General features: G+C 42.6%; 1 protein-coding gene across 9 annotated transcripts in view; it reads left to right on the forward strand.

The window, feature by feature from the left end:
• The first annotated feature begins 440 nt into the window (after nt 1-440).
• arhgef9a (Cdc42 guanine nucleotide exchange factor (GEF) 9a) overlaps nt 441-25,608 on the forward strand; it is a 54,599-nt gene continuing 29,431 nt past the window's right edge. For 6 of the 9 annotated variants that reach the window (XM_080287616.1, XM_080287625.1, XM_026188342.2 and 3 more), the window contains exons 1-5: nt 441-809; nt 2,148-3,829; nt 5,829-6,167; nt 6,961-7,087; nt 7,175-7,284. In XM_080287616.1, coding sequence (XP_080143742.1) covers nt 2,222-3,829; nt 5,829-6,167; nt 6,961-7,087; nt 7,175-7,284 — 2,184 coding nt within the window. In that variant the 5' untranslated portion in view covers nt 441-809; nt 2,148-2,221. The remainder of the gene's footprint in view (nt 810-2,147; nt 3,830-5,828; nt 6,168-6,960; nt 7,088-7,174; nt 7,285-25,608) is intronic. The other 3 variants (XM_080287619.1, XM_080287628.1, XM_080287644.1) reach the window with 2 other exon arrangements.

Raw genomic sequence — 25,608 nt, forward strand, 5'->3', positions numbered from 1 at the left:
CTCCAGAGCTCCCTCTCCCCATTGTGTCATTTCAATAGAAGGATTTTCACATTCAGAGCAAATCCCAAAGGAGGATCAGCTAGTGAGACCAGAGTTCAGTCAATCACTTGTTTTCACTGATGTTCCTTTAGAAATTATAAGTGCTTTCTCATAAATCCACCCAACAAATAGAAGAGAAGAGAAAAAACCAAAACATACATAAATATGTGCTTAAAAAGCGAGTGGAAAACAGATGAGGGGTTTTTAATGAACTGAAGACTTAAAATGGGATTAAAAATGTGATAAATATTATTTATAAAATGAAATGTTTCCAGCATAATTTAGCTCTAAACGCGTTGTTATGAGCCTGTTTAACTCAAATAATTACAGCTGCTCTGCTGGTGTGCAGGCATGTGTGTCTAGGTGTGTGTGTGTGTGTGTGTGTGTGTGTGTGTGTGTGTGTGTGTGTGTGTGTGTGTGTGTGTAGGGGGTGTTGGTGTGTGTTTCTCTGTCTGCGTGAGAGCTTTATCACAAATCAGAGTGTCGGCGTCTGTAGAAGCTTACAGGGCAAGAGTTCACCGGTTTGTCCAACTCGTTCTCGGAGTCTTGAGGATAGCGGACGGACTTCACAGGCAACAAAAAAGCCCCAAAACACACGTGATCGGCAAAGGAGTCGCTGCAGTCCACGACTTAACTCATGGATAGAAGTTAAGCCCGCAGAGGACGGCGGATAAGTCTGGCTGACGTTAATAGCGACTGCTGTTATTGACTTTGACGACAGCAGCGACGATGCCTGTTTGACACGGAGGGGGGAAGCTTTCTGCTTTCAGGTAAGTTGTGAGCTCCAACAGCTAACTTCTCTTCAGGAGGACTTGTAAGGGAGAAAAAGACAGTTCGTTTTTCGCGGGTGTTACTTGACAAGCAAGTTTATGAAGTTCGTGAATTTCACAGCGAAGCCCACATCGGCTGACTTTTGCGCTATTTCGACTCCTTGTTTTCACTTTTTAAAACACTTTTGAGGTGGTTAAAAACTTAAAAGACCGTCTTACACTTCAGCCTAGCGTTAGGCAAACGTTAATTTTATTGACGCCATTTTTTTTAAAATGACTTAAACGCCCAGTGCGGCAGCCGTCTGTCGTTCACTGACAGCGGGGTAGAGCGAGCTGCTGGTGCCCTTAAAACTTTTGTGACACAATAAATACTGAAAGCCAAAACTTAGTGAAACTTAGTGTATATCTCATTACAGTATAACTACCAAGCAGGGTGTATAACACTGAGCAAAACTCATAATGCTGCTATCAGAGAATAACAGTCTTTTAAAGCCATTTAAAAAAAGTACATGAACTTTTCTGTTTAAATGCTAAAATAAATACTAGCTAATGTGTGTAATTAGACAGCGCTTGTAAAACTGTCATTTCTTCTTTTTCTAATTATTTTTTTTTAAACTTTTTGCGCAGCTACTGTTTATTTAAATAGCCCTCTGAAAGGCTTATCAGTAAATTGAATTGTAAAATTGTGCTGAGAGGCCAGCTTAATTGAAACGCATCTTTCGTTGTGATCTGAGGGAACAACAAAGATTTGTGCTGGGGGGCCTCCAATTACACAAAATGCTTCCATACATTTAAAGGGATTACAGTAGAAGAGGGTGCTATTAGCATGTGGTGGGTTCGCTGTGTCACCGAGCATCTTCTTCCTCAGAGGGAGCTTATCTGAGCTCTGATGATGTCACAGCTGGAGCGGTCCTGAAATAACCACACATCTCTGTAGTGGGTGTTTCCATGACAACACATCCTCTCGGTTTAAATGGTGGATGGCAACTGTGTCGTAAATAATTACTTTGAATAATATGGGCAAAATACTGGGAAAGTGGGGAGCTGGGTGTTGACTTGTTGCACAGACGTCTGCCTCTCGCAATCACAGAATGAGACTTTGAATACTGTCATGGCGTTTCAGTATTTAAGCTCATTGTATTGGTTATTCTTGAATGTTTGACCTGCGAATAAAATTCAGTTTATTTAATATCCTCCGCTGATATTTCCCAAATTTGTGGTGCCCATCTACAGGCAGGCATTCTGAGCGAGTTACATTGGAGTAAGGATGATATAAAATGACAAGGCAGTCAGTTTAATGTCAAACTCCTGAATAAAAATGTGGTTTTGTTCCTCTAGGTGATTGAGAAAGGGAAGGGCCTGAAACATGATGTCCATTGGAACTGATAGCTGACACCGTAGAATGAGAGAGGATGGAGCAGACAGGCAACCCTGCCCTTGAGAGCAACAACCCTAATGGGTTTGTCAACCGAGTGTTTAATGTTTCTCTGGATGTGGAGAATGAGACCAGCAGTGTTTATATTCAGGAGACTGGAACAGGGCCTGCAGAGGGGCAGGGAGAGACCCAGGCTGCCTCTTCTCAGACCCCTGTCAAGGACAGACAGGAGGTCAACAGGAGGCCTCGTGCCACAGGGGGCATCTGGAGGATCCTGAACCGAAAGCGAGCTGTCTCAGAGCTGGAGAGGAGACCCCACTCCATGATTTTGCCTGGGGAGGCTTCCATCCCGAAACTCTCATTCGCTGACAAAGTTCGATCCTTCAAGAAGCTTAAATCCCCGGCTGTATTCAGAGGGAAGGCAGGGAAATTGTCCACTGCAAAGTTTACCAGCTCTTTGGTGGATGAGGAGTCTTTCTGCCGCGATATTGGCACACCTCAGCAGCCCAGTGGTGGCACGCTTAGACAGCGTGGCCAGAGGCATTCATATGCTGGCTATACAGCACAGTTTGACTGTTTGTTTGAAGACATTGACCTCTCAACTTCTATGGATGGCCATCAATCCACTATAACGGGCGAGGCTGTGACTCAGAATGGCTGCAAACCATCTGAAAAAGTTTCTTATACTAAAAGAAGCCACAACAATTCAGCCAACTGCAACAAAACTGCTGCAGCTTGTGAAGAACTAAGCACTAGAGATAGCCCGAGGACCCACCGGAGTGGAGGAAGGAGGCACAAAGATGTGTGGAGTTACCTGAGGAGGATTTCCCTTTTGGGGAAGACCAATCCTGTGTATTCAGAGAGGAGCTTTGACTCTGAGCTTCCCTCACTGGACAAAACAATAGACTCAGACTATGGCTCTGTGGACTTTGAGAGTGTCAGAGACTTTCAGCCACCTCCCCCAAAACAGTCGGACACCAAGGGGCACTTTGGTGGTCTCTTCAAATTTTTCAACAACTTTGCAGAGACAGCTAGACGATGGCGAACAACATCACGCTCCTTCTCTCCTCCGGAGGGGGAGAAGACTCCGATGAGCTCCCCACGGGCCCCACAGCGCGCAGTGGACAATGTTCACAGTGTGTCTCTGACACTTCACAATGAAGGACTTCCAACATCCCAGCCTACCCCTTCATCACCAGTGACTAGTAAATTCTTACACTCCAATAGCTTTAATGGTGACACTCCAGCACCTGTGACAGGTGGACGATCACCTCCAGTGGTCCTTAAAGCCTTTAGGCCCTGCTCAGGACCTCAGGCTGTCAATGGCCTTCAGAGTTTTGAAGTTACAGACAAACCTGCTGACAGAGAGACAAACCTCCGGTCCAAGGCCATAGTAGAAAATCATGTCCCTCATTTAGGCTTAAACACGGAGGCTGAAAGTGAAGCAGAAGTTGAAAGGGACCAATCAGATTCTCTCTGTCAAGAGAAAAATGTAGCGGGACAGACAGGAAATGAGCAGGATTCCCAAGATGCTCCGCTTGACTCCCACCAGATACAGGAAGTGAATGTCCAATCACAACAAGGTGATAAAGAGAGCACAACCAATAGCGTACCAGCATCAGATTCCACAGAGGAAATATTTAAGGTAGGTAACTTTAAATAGCTAATGAGCCACCGAATTCAAATGAATGCATTCAGTAAACAAGTGTGTACTTTGTGTTGTTAAACCACCTTTGGTTTTCTGTTATTTTTTAGACAAAGGCATTTTCATGTGTAAAGGGTCACGTTTTTATGCCATAACTACATTCCATTGCAGGCTTTTATTCACAATATTAACACTGCCAGAAGCATGCGTCATGTCATTACTTCATAAATGCTGGAAATATCATTTATGTAACTGCTTTAATCATGGTCATTCTTTTGCTTCTGAAAAAACAACAAACATAGAAGCTAAAAGGGACCAGGGGTGATTTGGTTGCATGCAGGTAGCATACGTGTCAGGAAAAAACAAAAATCATTCAAAGAGCTAGACTATGACATGATTTGGGCACCTGCTTTGCAGTTGTCCTTTTGCCCCATCTGTTGGAGAAAAGAGGAAATAGTAACTGTAAAGGTGCACAACATCATAGTGGAGGAATTTGGCCTTTTCTTGCTTAGTCGGCCTTTTGTAGCCTGCAACAAAACCCCACGTTTCCCACAGAGCCAGGCGTGTGTGTGTGGGACTGCGGCAGCCCAGAGTTCTGTGACATCCGCGCATCATGACAGCACCCTTCCCTTCTCACTCCAGTGGCAGAATTAGTCATCTCCCTTCTAGTCACAGCAACGAGTCAGGACATGTTGGCCCCAGCTCCTAATGACAAAATCAGATATGACATCTCAGTACTCAGCACACTTTCATAGGGGCTTATTATGCAAAGGCAAGGGCTTTGGGAGCATGTGTTTTGGGAAGGGTGCTAATGTTTGGTCCCACTGTAAATTAGCAGGGTTCTACGCTGATACCACTCTTAAATGGAAAAGATAATAGGGGCAGAAGGAGGAATTAGCAGATAAAAATAATTCATGTTTAACAGTATTACAAGATGTAACTTAACTTGAAGCCTACTGAAGAATTTCAAGATGGAAAATGTTTTGAGCCTTAAGAAGGGCAGAATTTCACTTATTTAACCCAAATCTTTTTAAAGGGCTTAGTAAACCTGCGTGTGTTGAGAGTTCTGCTTTTTGAAGTCAGTGAAAAACTAAACAAGTAAGCCTTAAAAGAGCTAGCTGAAATCTGTAGGGTGATAAATGTCAGCCTAATTAAGGTTCACAAGCCAAGTAGCTGTGCCATGAAAATGGAATAAAACACAACTTCATTTTTTTGCAGAACTGTTTGTGCCAAATGTGTACACAGATCAGCAGTAGAAGAGAAACTGCAAACACTGATTATGTATTCACACACTGACTTAACTGCAACCCACTGGCTTTGGGGGAACTTGTTTCCCTACTAATACAAGTACCATAATACTTAAAGCCTTGCTTCAAGTATTGTGGTACCTCATTAAGTGAAATTGATCTATTTAATTCAGCCGTGCACTCATGATTTTGAACGTGAGAGGCTGGTAGTTACAAAGTTTTTGCTGCTATCAGGTTTGTATCACCTGCTGTCAAGGTGATACAAACCTGACAGCAGCACAAATGTGTTTTGGCCTGTCATCAAGATAAGTTATTGAATTAACACAAGTTTGGCAAGAGCATTGCACATGGACAGCAAAAACTGTGAAGCTGTGTACACCGAGCTTTGCTAAAAAGAGCGTTACAGCTCAAAGTTGTGCCAAAATAATTTGTCACATTTACACTGCAAAGCCCTGTTTAGGGGACGTGATGGCGTGTGACAAGAAAATCCTTCTCAGTAATCACAAATTATTTAAAAATGAAATCCACATGTCTGTTGTGCTGATGTTTCCCTTGATTTGCCAACAGTCTTGTCATTCAGTTACCTACTGATCCACTGCAATTAAGCTACTGGGTAGAAACTTTTAAAATAAAAAAAATTTGAGGTATATTTTGTTGAACCTGCAGAGACATTTTTCTCAATTCCCTACACAAGAAATGTATTGTTGCACCTTTATCTGGGCCAAACTGCTGAGTATCTGTGCCAATCGCAGCTGTGTGAGCAGATTGCCAGCCAGACAGGCTGCAGTGTAAGACAGCCTGGCCCGGCCTTGCCCCACTCGAGCACAGAGAAGACCTCTGTACCTCAGAAGCGCTTGCGCCCTCGTCCTCGCCCGGCATCAGCTGTCCTGGATCTTTGGAGACCCAACCCGGACCGAGATCTCGACAGCCATTACAGTGAGGTCGGCTCACTTTCCCGAAGGAGACGCAGGCCTGCTACCACAGTGCAACACTCTCTGGGGCAGAGAGGGATGACTTCCCGCGCCAGGCCTTGCTCTGTCATAGAAACCAGTGTTACTAGGGAGACGCAGTCCACGGAACTGCATCACAGAGTAAGATGTTAAACTCACTAAAAGCAAACATATAAATATGAACATAGACACGACAAGTAGTCCCATATATATACCAACACATGCAGCTATATAAAGTCTATGTAGGTGTGTCTATTACACATAAATATATCTCATTTTTACACTGAAAAAGGGAAAATAGGTAGGCCAAGTCTCACTAGTAGTCTCCACCAACTCACTGACAAATATAGCACAAGCCCATAATGAATCAAAGACACACCACAGACTATGAAGGGCATCCCAGTACTAACCCAGTATTTATATACCACTCACTGTTTAGCTGCAACAATGCTCAGCCTCTGCCTGCATTTTTGGATGCAGCTTTTATCCCTAGCTCTCATACTCCCTTTCTGCCTTTCTCTCTCTCTTTCTTTCTTTTTACTTTCTTCTGTCCTCCCTTGTGGTTCCCCTTTCTCTCTCCTTCACTCTCATTCTTTTTCTGTGGCCAATTTTCTGCCTCATCGCTTCCATAAGCTCTACCTCTCATTGCCCTAACTCAGAGTCAGTTCATTTTAACCTGAGAGACTGCCTGGTTGGCATGATGTATAGTCTCTCATGGTTTGCTGCAGGGCATGCACACTGACCAATGCACCAGAATAGACTTGCTGGATGTGAAATACTTTAATTCTCTGCACAAAAAAAGAAAAAAAAGGGGGACAAGGCAGTAATGTGAAGGGCAGGAGAGAGTGTGCATTCAGCCTTGTGTGTGTGTGCGTGCATCTGAGTAACCGTGTATGGAATATTTGAGGTGTCCTGACTAGTCAGTGTTCTCCAGGCCTTGTCTCGCCCCCCGGGTGTGTCACCGTTAGAGCCCCCACACAGGGCGTCTCTCCAGCGGTGTCGCTCCCTGCCTCTCCCCCCCAGCACTCTCACTGCATTGGCCCTGCTCCTGCCACAGTCAGGTATTGTTCCATATTTTTATTCGTTTAAATATGCAGATTGTTAATTGATGTATGCTCAGTTCTGCATGTCTTCTTGTCTCTATCCAGCAGACATGGGGCAGTCCTCATCTTCAGTGCGCCTGCGGTCTGGAGGTTCTGGTAGCTGCAGGAGGAGGAGGCTGTTAAGACCTGGGTCAGAACCGCTACAGGTCAACATAGTGAGTATAATATACACACGCTTGCAAATAATGGCATTGCGTAATTTTATTTCTTTTATTTCCTTTTAGACTTTTCAGGCCTTTGGACAGATTTATTAAAAAAAAAAAACACTGCACACAGTGGACGGTATGATGACTGATAGCTTCTCTCTGATACCGTTAATATTGGAGTTTACAAGGCGTTGCTCAGTGTTTCATCAGATAATGAAGGGACTGATCCGTGAAGATGGTGGCCACGTGGATTAATGTCACGCAGTACTCTTTGGCCATTACTCATCCTGAGTTGCACACCCAACATTTCAGATGTGTTGTTTAATGTGTCGAGTGCAATTCACTCAGACCAAATTGTTAATTTTCACAGCAGATAGAGAAATAGCAGTCAATTCTAAATAATACTCTTTGCATGCTGGATTCTCTTAAAACTGTCTAGAGTGTCAGTTGTGTAAAATTGGCTGTAGAGTATGCTGGAATAACGCTGCTCGGGAGGTGAAACCAGGCATTTCGGAATCGATGCTTTGAAGTGGAAGTGGCCTCTAGAGGATTCTAGTGAAAGGAGATACAGAGTCTTCTGATACATCCTGACAGGGTAGTGGCACACATTTCTAGTGCTGGGTCCAGCAGCTCTACTTACAGAACTATAATGCACAAGACAAACACTGTTTTTTGTTTTGAAAAATATTAAGACTAAAAATAAAGTGTCAGGAAACCACTCCTCTTTTTGATACACGTGACCCAATATAGCAAACAGTGCCCAAAAAGGGTCTGCAAACCTTTTCATACGTTGTCTGGTTGTCTTCTTTATGTTATTCTTTCTACCCCCAAACTTGCCATGATTTGTCTAACTTTGAGCAACATTTTAGGGTTTTTTCTACCACTAAAATTATGCTTTTAGCTTTTTGACACAAAAAAGGAAAAAATTAGGTTCACTGATGTTTGTTCCTTTTTTAATATAACTGTGCTTTTGTGGGTACAATCCAAGTAGAAATGACTTTGGGTCTAATGAAACTTTTAATAATTTGCTCACATTACTTTTTCCAGAATGTTTTAATCTCTCTGCACTCCCAAACTCACTGTTCCTTTCACCTCTGTGCATCATTCATTTATTGTAATAATTAAAGTGCTTTAATCTGAAGCGCATCTGAGTAGCTAATTTCCAATCCTCCGCTGAGATTTCAGGTTCCAAGTCTTTGTTCCATGTGTGTTCAGTTTTTCTAGGTCTCTAAAGGACTCGATATAAACTCGTAAAAGATATTTTTTCCCCAGAAACAGTCTTTTGTCATCATTATTTCGACAAGTGTAGTGAGTGAATTATGTTTGTTTTTAAAAAGCTCAAAATAAAAAAAAGGCTTCTTTTCAGATCAGATGTATCCTTCAGTTCTTTAACATCACAGTTTGGATGAGACAGCTCTTAAGCCTTTTCATTGCTTTAGAGGGCCAAAATTTGAATGTAGAATCTGCATTTCCTGCGGTGTAAAACCGGTTAGACCACACTGTGACAGTCTCTTTGTTTTAAAGATTTTTCTTACATTATATCAGAATGGAGCTACATGTTTAAAAGTCAGCTTACCAGCCTGCTTTGGGGTAAATATGGAAACTTCAAAGAATATTATTTATTTGTAGTATCAGAAAAGTATTTTTTTATTTTACTCAGAAATCACATAATTCAATGCTTTTAGTTGCAAAGGTATATTGCTACAAGTTGCATTTTCCACATCAGTCTCAAATTTCCAGTTATTTACAAGCAGTCAATGAGGACTGACTACAATATATGAATTACATTAAGGAGTCTCTTCTCATAGCAGTAATGCTGTCTGCTCAGCTGCTGAATTATGATCCCCGGGCTTTCGGTCCTGGCATGTCTTCCCATTGAAATTTTGTAAGCTGTGCCTTTGAAGAAGTGACACTACTGCATTTATAGGCTTTGATTATAACTTTTTTCTCCTGCTGATCTAAATAGTGTTTGTGAAACACTGCGCACTGTTGCCATGACACTCACTGGCTCCAGTTCATCTTCTTGCTTCTATCTTTAGGCAGCCTTTTTAAGCGTGAGCTAAATAGAGAAAGTGTGTGGGTGAGAGAGAGAGAGGCAGAGAAAAAGGGGTGGGAGAGAAAAGAAGAGAGATGCTCCCTTTGTCGTGGTCCTCCCCTGGGGTAGGGAACATGGACACATAACACTGGCAGTGTCTTATGTGTGCGGTTGAGTGGTGAGAAAAGTTTATTTGGAGCAGGCTCAAACGCTGGGATCCAAATAAAATCAGTAACGATAGCTTTATTGTCATTATAGTTACTGTTTAACAAAATTTCATATGACTCCTTAAAAAGCAAAGGGGCGCATGGTGACTTAACCTGATAGTATATAGATGATTGATGGATGGATCTCTCCAGGTCTTCATTGTTAAAAAGCTCTTGTTTGTGATACAGCGTAGTGTATATTATAGTCTTCCTGTTTGGATGACTGGTAGAGGCCGGAGGCCGCAGGCACAGAGAAAGCATTCTCACTGCAGTGGATTAACTGCTAATGCTGACGCCTCTCTTCTCCCTTTCATTTAAATGGATTTCTCCCCCAGTCAACCTCCTCTCCTCGTCTCTCCTCTCTTCTCCTCTCCTTTCCTCTCCTCTGACAAACTCTGGCAATAGGCGTCTTTAATTCCTATGCAGATGAGAGGACAGTTTCCTGTGTGTTACTAATGCTGTGCCTGAAGCTCTGCTGTCAGCTTGTCAGTGAAGGGGACTGTCTTATTAACAGCTTCATGCAGATTAAGAGTTTCAACAGAAATCTTCTATGATTAAGTTTGGGCGAACCTAGGTCTGTCTGGACATAATCATATTATGCAATGCTATCTATTTATTATGAACGCATGACTCAGCAGGCAGTGGTTAGCTGGGCAAGAAATGGAGCAATGATAAAAAAGGACAACGTCCTTATGCACACACTTAAACACACGCGGGGAGTAACAGTGCACAAAATTTCTGTTCACTAATTTAATCGGACACTCGCAGATTTCGTTTGTATTTGCATCCTGGGTCTTTGGCCCCCATGTGATACACCCTCTTTGCAACCCTCTGATGCACACACACACTTCACATGCTCTTCTGATGTATTCAGTATTCATCTGTCAGGATGTATGAGTCATTGCATTGACAACTTCATTATTTGGTGTGGAATGAACAGCACCAGCTAGTGATATTTCTGTCAACCACACTATGAATGTGTAGCGTTTGTTTCACCCTGGGCTTTCTTTTAGAGTCCCGAGAGAGAAACCATGGGAATAGCTCCACCTCAAAATAACTGCACGTTTGTACAGTTTGCACTCAGAGCCAGTGGCGACCTAGAATCCTTTATCAGTGTTCATTCAGCATTGTTCCTCAGTCAAGGTGCTGTAACTTACCGCAGCCACCAGCTAATGCTGTTTTGTAGGACGCTGTAGAATCTGATAAATAGCAGTGCCACTGACTAAACCCGAGTAGATGGTTGTGTTAGAGCCTCCCCAGGCTGTTTCTTCTTAAGAATGATTTTCTGCCTGTCAGGTGTGTGCATGTTGTTGTTAATGGCGCATAAATGCCCATGTGACTGTGCTTACATGTATGGGTGTGTGTTTCTGCGTGTCAGCGAGTGAGGCAGAGAGGCTAAGGGCCTTTCTCTTATATAACTGAGGAGAGCGTTGCCTTCACTGTCTACAAAACCCATTTCCACTTTTCAGATGGCTGCACGTTCCCTGGGACTGGAAGAACAGTGCCTGCGTATTAATTCTCTGAGTCACTGGTGTATCCTGTTTTACAGTAGCTCCGCATTACACTCTGTATTTTGTCAGAGCATGCATGCCTGTGCAAGTACTGATTTGCGTTCATGCTTTCTTGAAAAACACTCCACCGTTCTATCTCTCAAACTGTGATATGTTGTTGACAGTGTGGGACAATGGAGAAATACTGGTGGATGATTTCAGCAATATCACAACATGCAGTCATTTCACCTATGAGACCGTTTCAGACCTAAAGGACTTAGGGCTTGTTATCCAGCACCAGTTGTAGTTCCATGTGTACAAGTCTTCCCTGGCTGATTTTACCCACAGCCATCACTATCCACTGCTAGTGCTACTGTAGCACCTTGAAGGTGCACTGCATTGTCCTGTATAATATATAAAACCAATTAAACTAAGTTTGTGAGAGAGACTTGTAATGATGCCAGGTTTAGCAGAGAAAGCTGTAATTTGAATCGCCTATACAGAAATAGGTTAGAAAATACAAATGTCAATAAATAAAAAGTAGCTAACTTTCAATATGACGCATATTCATAAGGAATATGTGTAAAATATATTTATTATATTTAACAATTTATTAAAAGAGCTAACCCTGGATGTATTCAGTTAATATTGATGGTCAGCTCTTTGAAACCCCTATGTTATCTGTGATTCTTTACTCTCTCTGTGCACATTTAGAGACAGTCTCTCTGATTTGAATTACTATAACTAACTTACTCTGCTGAGTGTTTGGAGTCTGAATAAAGAAATAGCTCCGGCCCTGGTCACTTTATCCTGCATTAAAATAATGAGACAGAAGCTAACTGTCTGTACAGTGTTCTCCTAGTTAGAATGTATCCTGCAGGCCTCTGTGAAAGATGGAGTGTATTTTTCTGGCAGCTGCCACTTCTTGTGTACATTATTTAGCTTAACTTTCTGCCTTTGACCTCCCTGACTCCCAGCTACGCCACATGCAGCATCAGAGAAAACCCTCCATCACATCCACGTATTATGCAATCTCCTTGCTCCTTGTAGTTCTTCTTCTTCACCCCCCCCCCGTCTCGATCCGCCTCCCTTTCTTCATGACCTCAGCGCTCGTCATCCCTTCCTCCATCACGTCCATCTCTGTTTTCTCCTCTGTTCACATCAAGTTTTCTTCCCCCCCACTTCTTTCTGTGCTTGCTTACCTTCTCCCCCCTCTTCCTCTATTCCTCCCTCCAGGCATGTGAAAACACCTGCTTCCTGTGGCCTGTTGTGTGGATGTGAAAGCTTGTGTGTGAGCACAAGAGCACAAAGTTTTAGTGCGCATCCATGGCTGTGTGCAGTCGTATATTTTAGCTTTTCAATGGAAGATGGTTATCAGACAGCCTATTAAGTCTTTGATGGCAAGAGCTACCCTAACAAAACAAAAAAAAAAGAAATAAGGTGCTCAGCAACAGAAAACAAGCCAAACAAGCTTTCACCCAAATATGGTTTCACTGCAGAGTTTTGCATTTCAATCTGCTGTTCTGCTTTTGAACTCTTGTGGCGTGGAAGCAGTGAGAATGTAAAATCGTTTTCGCTCAGAGGACAGGTAGAGGTTTCTAACCATCCCTGCAGTTTGTAGCTAGTCGCACATCTATGGCATGCACTGTGTGATAGTAGATTAGAGTGAAAGCATGGACTCATCACTGCTAACTGCTGTCCCACAGACTATGTGAGAAATGTTTTACAGGAAAAATCTAAACATGGACGTTTTTTTTACTCCTGAAAAGCCGTGCCCAACAAGCATCGCATGCAAATCATCCTGAGTTGGAAAAGTCAGGAAGAACAGGAAGGCACTTCTCTCTACATGCTTCCGGGGGGGTCTGGGCTGCAGGTGGCACCCAGTGGCTCTGATGAATGGTGACAATAACACATGCTTACTACACACACAGCCAGCACAGCTGAGTGTAGTGAAGCAATGCCAGTTTTTACAACCAACCTAGCAAATGCCACTTGACTTTATCCCTCACACCTTAGCTGGGGTCTCTCCAGCGACGAGTCTGTGGGCTTCATGAAACCACACACTGACTCTCACGCTGAACAGAACCATAACTAAGAAACTGCAGTTACAACAGTGCTTCGTATTGGTTGCAATGTCTCAAAAGCTGCCTCACCATTACATACTTTGTTATGTTAAGTAAATATTTTAACAGAAACAGAGTTCTCCCCTATATTAGAAGACATTTGAAAGCGGTCATTTAAATGCATGTTTTATCACTGAGATGATTCAGGGAGGCAGCTTAATGAGTGAAAGGGATATCAAGATGATAATTTAATGGCATCATTTAATGAAATAGTCACTTCTGTTATCTTCGTTAATTGTCTTTAAAGAAACATTTTTTCTGTTTGGGAAATTACACGTATTTCTCAAAGAAGAGAGATGAAACTATCGTTACAACTCACATAAATGTGAAGCTACAGCCAGCAGCTGTGTGGCTTACAGCAAACAGTGACAGCTTGAACAAGTGCTTTCAATCTCATTAGGATTTTTTCTTAATAGAGGTGCGGGAGGATAATGCTGAGATTCATTTGTTTATTGCATTTTTGAAGCTATCAATGCACAATTAAATTACTCTGTGTTATACGGTTATGACAGTAGCGTGGTAAGCTTCTGTCACAGAAGTGCGGAAAACAGGTGAGGCGTGCATCAAATGAGTTTCTAATTTTATATGTTTCAAAAATCTTCAAAGGCTTGCTTTCATTCCACAGAGAGACTTGATGTGGCATTCCCTAAGTTCAGCCTGTGTTTATTCAAAGACTTTCCGTCTTTAGTTCTGCTAGTGCTGCACAATGCTATGCAGTCTCACCAGGGACTGACCCAAAGACCACAGTCGCTGGACAGATTCAGTTTGTTTTGCAGTCTCAAGAACACACAGATACTGTATTGATTTGTGATTAAATAGCAATTCATTCTCGTGACTGTATCATGCATGAGCAGGACTATTTCTCTTGAAGCTATTAGGCCCTGGAGTGTTTTGATATCACTTTTGAAATATGTATCCGTGATTTTGTCTGCCCTACTTGGCATCTATCTTACTCTATTTCTCAAATCTCCGTGCGCTGACCCACTGACTTGACTTTACACTAAAAGCCAAATTGAGCTGAACGAATAAACAGCTGATGCCTGAACAATGGTGACAAAACTGCGTTCAGGAAAAGTCCAGCACTTTATTTTTAGGGCGCTTTTGTGGCTGAAAGGCCTGGGAGGAAGCAGGAAGTCAGTGTGGTTGCCGTGGGGATGGGAGGAGAAGAAAAGAATTGGAGCAGACAGAAGGGAAATGGGTGTGGTGGGCTTTGCCTCCTATTAACTAAATACCTACTGACCACAAACAGATTCATTTGCTAGCACTGAAACTTAGCAGTCTTTTTCAGAGAGAGGTCATAAGATAGTGGCGGCTTTTAACTAATCCAAAAATGAAAAGTAAGAATTAAAGTAAGTCTCAAAAGAGCTGATCCCAGACCAGCAAATGAGCAGCACTTGTCTTAAACTGATATCATGTAGAATCCAGCTTTTACCCTGGGGCATAAATTACTGGTTAATGTTCTGTCATATGCAGGGTGTTTTTTCCACATTGTGCAAGCCTTGTTCAAGGACGGCAGTTTTTACTTAGCTTTATTCTAATATTATTTAACCACCAAGTTGATATATAAACACGCACTGCATTAGCTGCTGTTCATTGGACCGACGCGTTTACACAGCTACCATATTGTTCAGGGGCATCAGTATCCCCTAATGTATTCAGACCTGTAGGAAAAAAGTCTGTCTACCTATTTTAAGCAGTTTATCTCAAACAGCACATGTTTAGTATTAGATTTAATAAGCATTACACGTGTTAGCAATTTACACTGTGACAGAAGAACAGCAGCAAAAGTGAAAGGGATGATTTACAAGATGGTATTGAGACCTACTGTGATGTATGGTTTGGAGATGGTTGCACTGATAAAAAGAGAGGTGGCAGATCTGAATATGTTAAGATTTTCATTAGGAGTAAACGGACAAGAATATTAGAGAGACGGCTAAGGTTGAGTGGCTTTGAGACAAAGTTAAAGAGAAAAGGCTGAGATGGTTTAGACATGTGCAGAGGAGGGATAGTGGATATACTGCACAAAGGACGTTAAAGATGGAGTTGGCAGGCAGAAGGAAAAGAGGAAGACCTCAAAGAAGATTTGTGGATGTAGTTGAAGAATGACCTGCAGAGGGTTGGTGTGACAGAGGAGGACGGTAGGGTTAGGGTTAGATGAAGGCAGATGATCTGCTGCGGGAATCCCTAAAGGGATCAGCCGAAGGAAGAAGAAGCAATTCACAGGAAATTTGTAAAGATGCTTAGGAAATGTAAAAATGCTCCTTAATTGCATTGAGTTGTTTGTCAAGTCTTTGGGTGTGTAATGACAGCAACAGTTGACTGAAAAGTCATGTGACTCACTGTGTTTTTATCAAGGCTGCTGTCTACTAACTTCTGGGAACTTACACAGTAAATGAGTCTGTGTGAATGACGCTTTCTACATGCTGTTACAACTTGATCACTTGCATGCAAATGGATTGTCAACAGTGTGTCATGGACATAGTTTGGGACTCGTTAGCAACATAACACAATATTTTACAAAAACTTGTCACCATTGGAATCTTCTTCCTTTGGTGCTTAGTTTTGACTTTTAATTTTTTTTTTTTTATTAAAACACAGTAAGCAGAAAAAACATTTTACAGTAATAATATCTTCAGAGAGTACAAAGTCACTGTGAACATGAACATCATGTTATAAGGTTGTATTGAACTCATTTTTTTTTTTTTTTTTTTTTTTTTTGCCTGTCCCGTTTGGATCTTTAGCCATCAGAATTGTTGTCTGAAGGCCAAGAAAGATGCCAAGTGGATTTACTTTACCAAGTGGATCATCATGGCCTTGCCATATTGGTCCATTTGATTGACCTTTATTATAATTATGTATTTATTTTATTTTCGTTTTTTAAAGACAGGACAGACATGACTGGGGGATAGGACAGGGAGAAAGAATGAAAGAAAGAGAGGGAGAGAAAGAAAAATAGAGGGGAGAAGAGATGGTGAGAAAGGGGGGAAGAAAAAAAAAAGAAAAAACAAACAAAACACCTGGATCAACCGTATGGAGATAAAAAACCAGAAGGAAAACAAAAACAAACAACAAAGAGCAACATAATAAAAACAACACCATCACAATAAACTAGCTAACAATAGATAACAGTAGATACTTTTTTAATTTCACCTGTTGAGAATGAAAAAAGAAAACAAGCAGAAGAAAACGAGAGCAATAGAGTAAACAACATCACGATGATATATGGGAATATAACTGTAAATACTAAATATTAAACATTATTATTGATCTCATATTAAGATCGCTGAGGTCTAGACAATGGTTTTTTTTTTCTTGTCAATAAACCCATAGAATAGAAAAAGGGTGCACTTTCTTTTTCACAACTCGATATACAAATGAATCAGTAGTTATATTCAGACCTACTGAGGCTGGATTTCACCCATTAAAAAAAAGAATTCCCACAATTTACCTTTTATAAATTTCACTCATCTCTCCTTCAAGGTCATCTTCTGATTGCCCTTTGGACTGCTTTCCACATAGATGCTATTTTTAGATCACTCTGCTCTGTCCCCTTGCACTTGTGTCATTGGTATGCACAGTGGATCTTCCCGAGTATGTGAAAACAGCAACATTTCAACTTGAATTTGAACCCTGAATTGTGTTAGTGTGGCTTAAGTAACCTATGTTTTCAGTGCACAGAAAGACTATTGTCTCCCTCAGATGCTGCAGTCTGACCCTCTAGAACAAATTAATACTGTACAACCCTGTGAATACTTCATAAAAACTATAACCATGGTCCTGGTTTTGCTTCTAACCTTAGATGCAAATTTGAGGTTCACTGTAAAATTGCAAACCGTGCAGTGCAGGTAGTCGTGATGGGATCTAAATATAGCAGCAGTCCTGGAGAAAGTCCAGAGGTGCACGATAAGATCACCTTCGGAGTAGGATCGGATAAATACTGATCTGGTTTGGTTTTTAATGTCTGTAGGCAGAATCCCAGAACTTCCTAATTGTTACTCGGGTAAATATGAAAGGCAGTTATTTGTAGATTAGTAAAATAGACCTTTGTTTGTGTGAGCTGTTCTCTCATGGGTAAAACATGTCCCAGTGAAGTGGGGAGCCAGCAGCTGCTTCTGTGAAAGCGGTTCAGGGTCATTTTCACATGAGAGGATGAAGAGTGATGTCACTAAATTGACTGTCAGTTTGGTTTAGTGGTTGACAGTCCTGAAATTGGTGCAAGTCATACGACTGAGCTGCGTCTGTGCTCGTTCCCTAAGTAATGCACATTCACTAAGTGTAATTTCAGACTCATTTAACGTAATTCTCTGCCAGTGGGAAATATTCTGCCGTTTATACCATCTTTTTTTTTCTTCTGTATATGTATGAGTATATTAGCATTGGTGTCTGTGCAGATTTAGACTTTCAGATGTGACCTTTGTTGTCTAAATGTCAGGGAGATTGGAGAGGGAGCCCACAGAGGTAGGGTAGGCTTATGTAATCTCCTCACTCTGTGTTGCACACACACAAGCAGAGAGAAGGGGGGGAAAAAGCTTGTTTGAGGACGGTTGTCATATCTCAGCTGTGATGCCTTGTATGGCTCTCTGTTCTCTGAAAGCCAAGCTTTCAGGAGCCATTGCTTTTATCAGCATGTATGTGCAGAAAGTGCCCTGGAAATTATTTATGGCTTTAAAAATACTGATATATTGCACTCCTTTGGTGTTATTCTCTTAAAATTATTCTGAGGTCTTTTGATTCATTCCAAAGCTCACAGCTCAATGTGAAGTTAGAGTGTAGTTTGGAAAGGGAGTGTGTATCCGTGTGTAGGATGGTTGACTAGGGAGATGGAACTGAAGTGATTCTCCTATGTTAATTTATTCACAATCACGTTGTGCTCCACTCATAATCTGCCAACAATCCCGCAGGCTGGGATGTGCTCATGTTCATCTAAGGTATCACTGTGAACATGAAGGCCAAAATTATGTGCATGCCAATGGCAAACACGTGCATCAGATCGGAGCTTGGGCCATTTTGTCCTGTCACTTTCGATAAACTTAAAACAACTCAACACTGAAAAACATTGCACTGCACACCAGACACTAGTCTCCTTTAGGTCTGAAAGGCTGCTCTGTAGTTGTAGTAGTTGTTCCTCTCTCTTTTTCAGAGGACTTCACCTGTTTCCTGCACAAACTTCTAGCAGTTAGAGTTGATTTTGATCCGCAGAAACTTAACAGAACAACCCCACAAGCACAGCCTCCTTTTCAACCATTCAATCAATATGCTCAAAATGCTCCAGTCACACTAAAAGATATCAAACCACAGCTGCACTTGTTTATGTTGGCCATGGGTGTAAAACGCTAACTAAGCTAGCAGTAACAGCAGTCTGTGTTTCACATATTTCTGTTGCAAATGTGACAGTTTAGAATATATTGCTACTGACTTTTAAATACTTTATTTCTACAGTGGGCTGCTGTTGAAATCCTCCTCATTTCCCAGTGACCGTAGAGTCAGAAAGTTGTTCTTGAGTTTTGTAACTTATGCTTCACCGAATCACAACAGTAATCATCTCAAGGTACTTTACAGTGTAAGCTACAAAAATGACAGAAACGAGAAATGAGCAGGCATTTGGCAACAGTGGAGAGAAATAACTCCAGCAGAACCAGGATCAGGGAGGGAGGCCATCTGCCACGAGCGGTTGGGGGGGCAAAAAGAAAAGCACAGAGATCACAAGTAACAAACAGGACAACACGCAAACAAGAGGAGAGAGAAGACAGAGAAACGACATGCAGTTGTGGCATCTAAGCACATTTGGTGTCGAGGGGAGGGGATCGAAGGAGAAGTGATTTACAGGGAGCCGCTGAGCCAGTGTGGGCGGGAGATTTGTGATCTCCCTTTCTAGTGCCTGCACCTTCAGTTATTACTACTACAGAAACATAATTTAAGACTATGATGATGTCACATGGCCCATTATGGCCTTTAAAATACACTTTGGGGTATAATTACAGTTGTTGTTTTTTAAAATATCCTTTATTTTTGGGAAACAGTTACTATGATCTGGTTCTTTTACAAGTGATGTATATTGTTTAGTTTTTCGCAACTCTAGCTGGGGGTCTGAGGTCTACCAGCACTGTCAGGTTTGACATATCATGTCCATAAATCCATGTTTGCATAGATCATTGTCAAACAAAGCACATCAAATACCCAATCATTTGATGTCTAAGATATTAAAATGTAAAAACGTCCAATGGGTGATTTCTTTTAATTAGGCACCGCTTGGAACTGACATTTCCTCCATGAGATCAGTTTCAGCCTTTTTATTGCAGCAGGCAACTGAAATAATTTTTCAAAAGTGGATACCAGTGCTGAAATTTACACGTTTGTCCCTCTGGAGCCATTAGTTTTATAAATCCCATTAGCTGCTTGAAGTTTCAAAGTTTTCCAACTGACCCATCACTTCTATCTAAGGAAACTGATTTATTACACAATTTCAACCACTGGATACATTTCACAGGTATTTCTCTTGATTTAAAATTTCTATGAAGTCAAATTTATAACTTAGAAACCTAAGCACCTAAGAGCTTCTTCTTTTCAAGTAAAATAAAATGATGGCAATGACACATACAGCATGTTCATTAACGTTCATGTAGTACCAGTTTTCCCCTTTTTCCCCCTCAAAGCACTTTTTACACTGCAGGCTGCATCCACAGATACATTTTCAATGCTAACACACATCAGGGGATTCTTGGGGTTCGGTTTCTTGCCCACGGTCAGCATATAGATCCAGGAGCTGGGGATTGACTCACCAATCTTCTGAAAACTATGCAACCCACTCTAAATCCTGGGCCCCCATGAACAGGATATCTGTTCATGGGGGCAGATATCCTGTGAGAAATTTGCCACCAGTGAGGAGTGCAAGGGTCCACCCAAGAGACGTGACAAACCCCATAGAAATAGTGAGACTACTGAAGACTTGTACATGGTTAAACGTGTATGATGTAACAATAAAGTCATTCAGAAAAAATCTAGTTTAGTGGAAAAAAATTTACTTTGTTGCAACTTAATTGATTAATACTACATTTGTGGAGGCATCTTCCATTTTAAAAAAGCAACAACAGCAACAGGTAATATTAAAACTGTACAGAAATTGAAAAAAAAAATAATTGCAAGGAAATGGTGGTCTTAATTTTATCTCTGCCCTCTATAGAGAGTAGTGTCAGTGTCCTTTTATGTAAGGAACTCTTTCTTTATGGATGCACTTCCTTTGTTTTTGGAGCACTTTATTAGATACTAGAGCAAAGGTAAGTCTGCATCAGGCAGAATTATTGTAGCATAGATGTGGCTTGGACTTTGAACTGCATATGCAAAAAAGGTTGCACTGCAAATGAAAGAAATAACTTTTAAGGTTAGCTCCACAGAGTACATCTAGTCCAAGTTCTCCAGTTAAGTGCACGCTGGACCGGTCTTCACACGAACTTAGAACTTAAAACTTGAGGTTCATCCACTCCAGCAGGACTGAATTGGACACCTTTGATCCCCGAGAAACCGTTGCATGTCCGAGAGATGGCACCTTTAAACGGTCTTCTTGCATCAGTGAGGTGCGCCCGGTGCACCAGTGGTAATGCAGAAAGTGCATGTATTTGAATATCAAACCAGCTCCTGTCGATGAATCTGCTGCCACTGATAAATTGGCAGACATTATGCCAATAAAATTATAAGATGGTGATCACTTTGAGGAACATGCATCCATTACTCTGACATTTATTCTCCTTCATGCCGGGGTTGTTAATGGTAAATGATAAATCACCACGGCACCACCACGATATTTTTAGATGGGGTGGGAGATGAATGAGGTTATGATTCTGGTCTCAGTGGTCGATGTAGTCAGCGAGGGGCTGGCTGTGCCCCTCCCCCGGCTGTAGGTGATGGCTGACGCCGGTAGTCTAGCGGCAGAGAGCTGATCACTATTAACACAGGACCGCCTCTCAGGCTCACAGCCGTTCTCCCTGGTCCCCCACTCACCGGAAGGCAGCTCAGCAGCTGCGAACAGCCTGCGCACAGCCTCCCTCTTGTGTGCTCTGAGAATCTATTGGCCTGAGAGACGGTCGGGTTGAGGGAAGAGGCGAAACACCGGCAGGTGTTGACTAGCGGGGAGAAATCGCGGTGCAGACTGATGACGATGATGATGGTGAGGATGATGCATCTCTTCCCGTTATCTTTATGAATCGCATCGCGCTGTGTGGAGAGAAGTAGGGGCATCTTTTCGTCATTTCTTGCCTAACTGTAATGGAGGATTTCTGGTTGCTTTGAGGCTGCGTGTCTAAGTGTGGAGAGCTGAATACCGCCCGTAACTGAGAGCACAGCTCAGCATCGGCCCGCAGCGCTGCGCCATGGCCTTGGACGTCCAGACTTGCGCGGTGTTTACGGTGATCGCGGTTCTGGTGCTTGTGAACGTGCTGTTGATGTTCATCCTCGGTACTCGTTAAATGGATCTGCGCTTGGGGCCCGGTTCGCAGCGCAGCGCACTTTCACACAGGAGAGGAGAGAACAGCAGTGCGCGTTGGTCGAGAGCGGGGACACCCGGCGCTCCATCACGGCTACGCGTTGAAATGAATGACGTTGGTACAACATAATGTATTTCTGTTTCTTCCCACCACCCTACCACCACCCCCCACCCTCTCCCTCCTTCCAATCCTTCGTTATGTTTTGTGTCCTCCTCCCCCCCGTTTGTGATAGCTAGTGTTGTCTGGTGGTGGTCGTAGTTGTGCGGATACAGATCTGTGATGCGCTTACCTTTTTCTGTGGTGACTGGAAATTCATTTTCCCCGCATAATAGTATAAACATCTCCTCTCCAACCCACCTTCCCCAACCCCACGTCGATCTTCCCCTCTCCTCCATGTTGAATATTGTGGATTATGCGCATTGATGAATTTTATTCTATAATAATATGACTTTTAGATGGGAAATGAATGTGACGGTGTTTTTTAAAAATTATTCTAACAACGTCCTACTGCTGCATAAGGACTTGTTTTTTTTCCTCCCTTTTGTGATCCACTGTAGCCTCATCCACAATATGGCAGCTAATAGCTGTGCTGTGATATCTCCCCACAAGTCAGTGTGATATTTGTAGCAAATAGCGGTGCAAGTGAGAGGTTTGTGCTGCTGATCACACACTCTAGAGCATCATTGTAGTCTCAGCTGAACAGTAACCAACAGCATGGCAGGGTAGGCCTAATAAAGCAGGGCCTCATCACTCCAGGTTTCCCCCATTTTAGATTCAGCTAAACTGAGCTCCCATTTCACAGCCCCCCCCCCCCCCCCCATATTGTGCCCTGTTTTCTCTCTTGCACTTGTAGCACCTGTTTCTGAAGCCCACACGTTATGTCACCCAGGCACTAAATGGTGACTAATAAAAAATGCATCATTATATATTTCTTTCAGATGCAATGCAGTCCAAGTGAAAAGGCTTGTCAGCTGGAGATGACAAAAAAAAAAGTCTTTTTCCTTCCATTCCCTTCCAAGTGCATCGCCATAGTCTAATAAAGGATTGGAGGCAGGTGTCATGAATGTTGAATGAACGTCTGAAATAGATATTCTGAAAGCCCTATCCCAGAGCTGTCCATGACAGTCCTATTAATAGGGATGTTAGACTCACCAGGTTTTCTGAAGATACTGTATGTGCTTCCTCACACTCACTGCTAAGTGCTGTGTGTTTTCTGTGCGTGTGCAGTTAAGTGATAAATGTTGGACTGCAGGTGCTGTGAGATGTGTATTATGAACACAGATACCTCCATCACATGCTGTTGCATGAGGGCTGGTGTTTTCATCTCTGTGGCTGGTACAAACGCATAAACAGCATCCCCCTTTCGGAGACCCTCGCAGGACTGTAAGCATGCAAATCGTCGCAACGTCACAAGATCGTAACGTGGTTATGGGTCACATGGCCAACAAACGGAGTGCTAATTACAGATGTGTTGCTCACATGTAAGTATGCGAGCATGTTAAGTGATGTGGGTGAGAGGTAGTCTCAAGTGGGTGTTATGTGCTGTGCCTTTTCAGTCTGCATCCTGCGCACATCCCGAGCATTCACACGTTTGTAATTCCACCAGGGCAGGTGCCTTCTAATAGAGTTCTGTTAAATGCTGTGCAGTCAGAAGTGTCAATGTGCAGATGGTGTGCGCGAGTGGGACAGCGGCGTGTGTGAGGATGTGTGTGCATTTCTCACCGGTTTTAAGCAGAGCATCTTTGATTGGCTCCCAGACTCGGGGTATAAGTGTATTACATAACAGGGTTGGCAGACACAGGGAGGACGGACCGCGAGACTCACTCGGTGCATTGGAATACACTACCTTGTTACTTTACGGCTCAGGCTCTCGCGGAGGACCGTCACCTATTCCAAAACAGGAGTTCGATTATCATGATCGTATGAACCGGACTTCTCCATGCATACACTCTCCGAACAGTTACATGCCACAAACATGGTAAGGTTGGCTAAAGGCGTATGTGTGTGTGTGTATGCGTGCTTGTTCAGGGATGCTATTGGTACTTTGGTGCAGCTGTGCTAAGGTTGGATACAGAGGAGGATGTTGGAATGCAGTGGCTTTGCCAGTGCAGTGAATGCTGATGTGTTGCGCTGCAAAGATGATATAAGCAAGTGAATCTGCTTTCTATTCATACACATTTCCGTGTCAGGCTCCATGTCTGTGCTCTGACATGTAACAGAAAGCCCTGTCACAAACGCCTATATAAAGGGAAAGATTCCTCTGCATTCATTTGCATTGACCCAAATACGGGTTTTGCAGTTCAGAGATATCTGCTTAGCCCTCTGATCTTTCATGTAGGAACTGCAGTGTGCCCATAATGATGACATAGGTCATGACAGCTGATAGACACACATGTAATGATGAGTATGATGAGCAAGCCCTCTCTGTGCTTGGCTCTGTGTGTTTACTGTATTATCCAGCTAGGTATGGGGCCGTGCTTAGGCGGGAACGGGGGAAGATTGATTATGTAATGCTTTTAATTTATTCAGACATGTAGAGGGAAAAAAGGATGCAATATATTGGAGAGGGCAGTACTGATCTCATTAGAGAGATGGAGGGATAAACGGAAAGAACTGAGGAGGGAGGAACACTGTGAATGGATCTCCATCCCTCTTTCCTTTGCTCTTTCTGTCTGTTGCCCGTATTACAGCAGATTGATGGGGACAAGAGAGATTGCACTTGTAGTGAATGGGGCTGAAAATGGAGTGGTGCTGGAGGGACGACGAGGGGGTGGGAGGGCAAGAAGCAAGGCTGACCTCAGTGCCAAGGCTCATCTCTTCTATGGGCTTCTTTTTATGGTGTAAGTCAAGTGGAGCTGATTTGGCTTCCACTAGTTATTCCTTCAGGTGTTTTTTCCCTAATAGATCATTTAAATTCCCTTTCCTGAACCAGCAATGATTTTTTAATGTTTTTGAGCACTACTTATTGATCCTGTTTCCATGGCAGCGTGACACATGTTTTTGCGGTAACCCTCCTCTCTTCCTGAAGTGGAGCGCTTTGAGATATAGGCTACAGCTATTGTTACCCCAGCTACCTGTCCAAAGTGATGCCTGGCTAAACATCTTTGATCTCCGAACTGTCTGCAGAGGCCCGTACTGTTTTCCTTTGCATTTTTAGATTTAATTTGAAATTGCAGTTTGTGATTGATTTTAATATTTAATAGCTGAGTGACACTGCAGTTATTCGGTGGTCACTCTTTGTGTGTGACTACTCTCTCACACACGCACACGCGCCTAAATGTGGAAATATTGTGGTGCACCCTGAAATGTCCTTGCCTCATCCCATCATCTTGTCAATATCAGTGAAGCATCCTCATCTGTCACCATGACGACGGCTGTTCTTTCACTTCCAGGCATGGAAGTCCGTCCCTCCCTGTATTCACTTCTCTGCCCTGATTGGCTTATAGCCCCTGTAGCTGTCTCAGTAATCCATCAGGGTGGTGGTCTTGTCTACAGGTTGGAGGGCCCATGTAGCTTCTGAGTTTGACACATGCACACACTGTGTTGTTTCTTATAGACACACTGCAAACTCACTGCATCGGCAGGAAGGTAGAAAAGCAATTTTGTGCTAGACTGAGGTAGAGGTAGGAGGGTCATTTTTGTCTTTTACAATAGACAAAATAATCTTAGATAATTAAAGAGAAAAAAAACAATTAGCTAAATGTATAAAATGAAAGTAGCTCAATAGGATTATGCAAAGGCCTTAAGAGAAGTAAGGAACTAATTTTGTAGCCATCCCTGTGACAGCTATTTCTGCAGGCCTTTGATAAGTCCTTACCTAGAGCCACAGCATCCCTTGTCAGGGTTGGTTAGCGCTGGCTGCTCTGCCCACAGCCCCAGGGACTGGATGCGTGGTTAAGCTCCGGACTGGAGAATGCTGATGAACACTACTGTGGAGAGAACAATTGGGACAAACAGTTGGATTTGTTCCACGGATGCATACACAGGTTTCATGCATACAGA

Source organism: Astatotilapia calliptera, chromosome 2, assembly GCF_964374335.1.
Source record: "Astatotilapia calliptera chromosome 2, fAstCal68.1, whole genome shotgun sequence".
NCBI lineage: Eukaryota > Metazoa > Chordata > Actinopteri > Cichliformes > Cichlidae > Astatotilapia > Astatotilapia calliptera.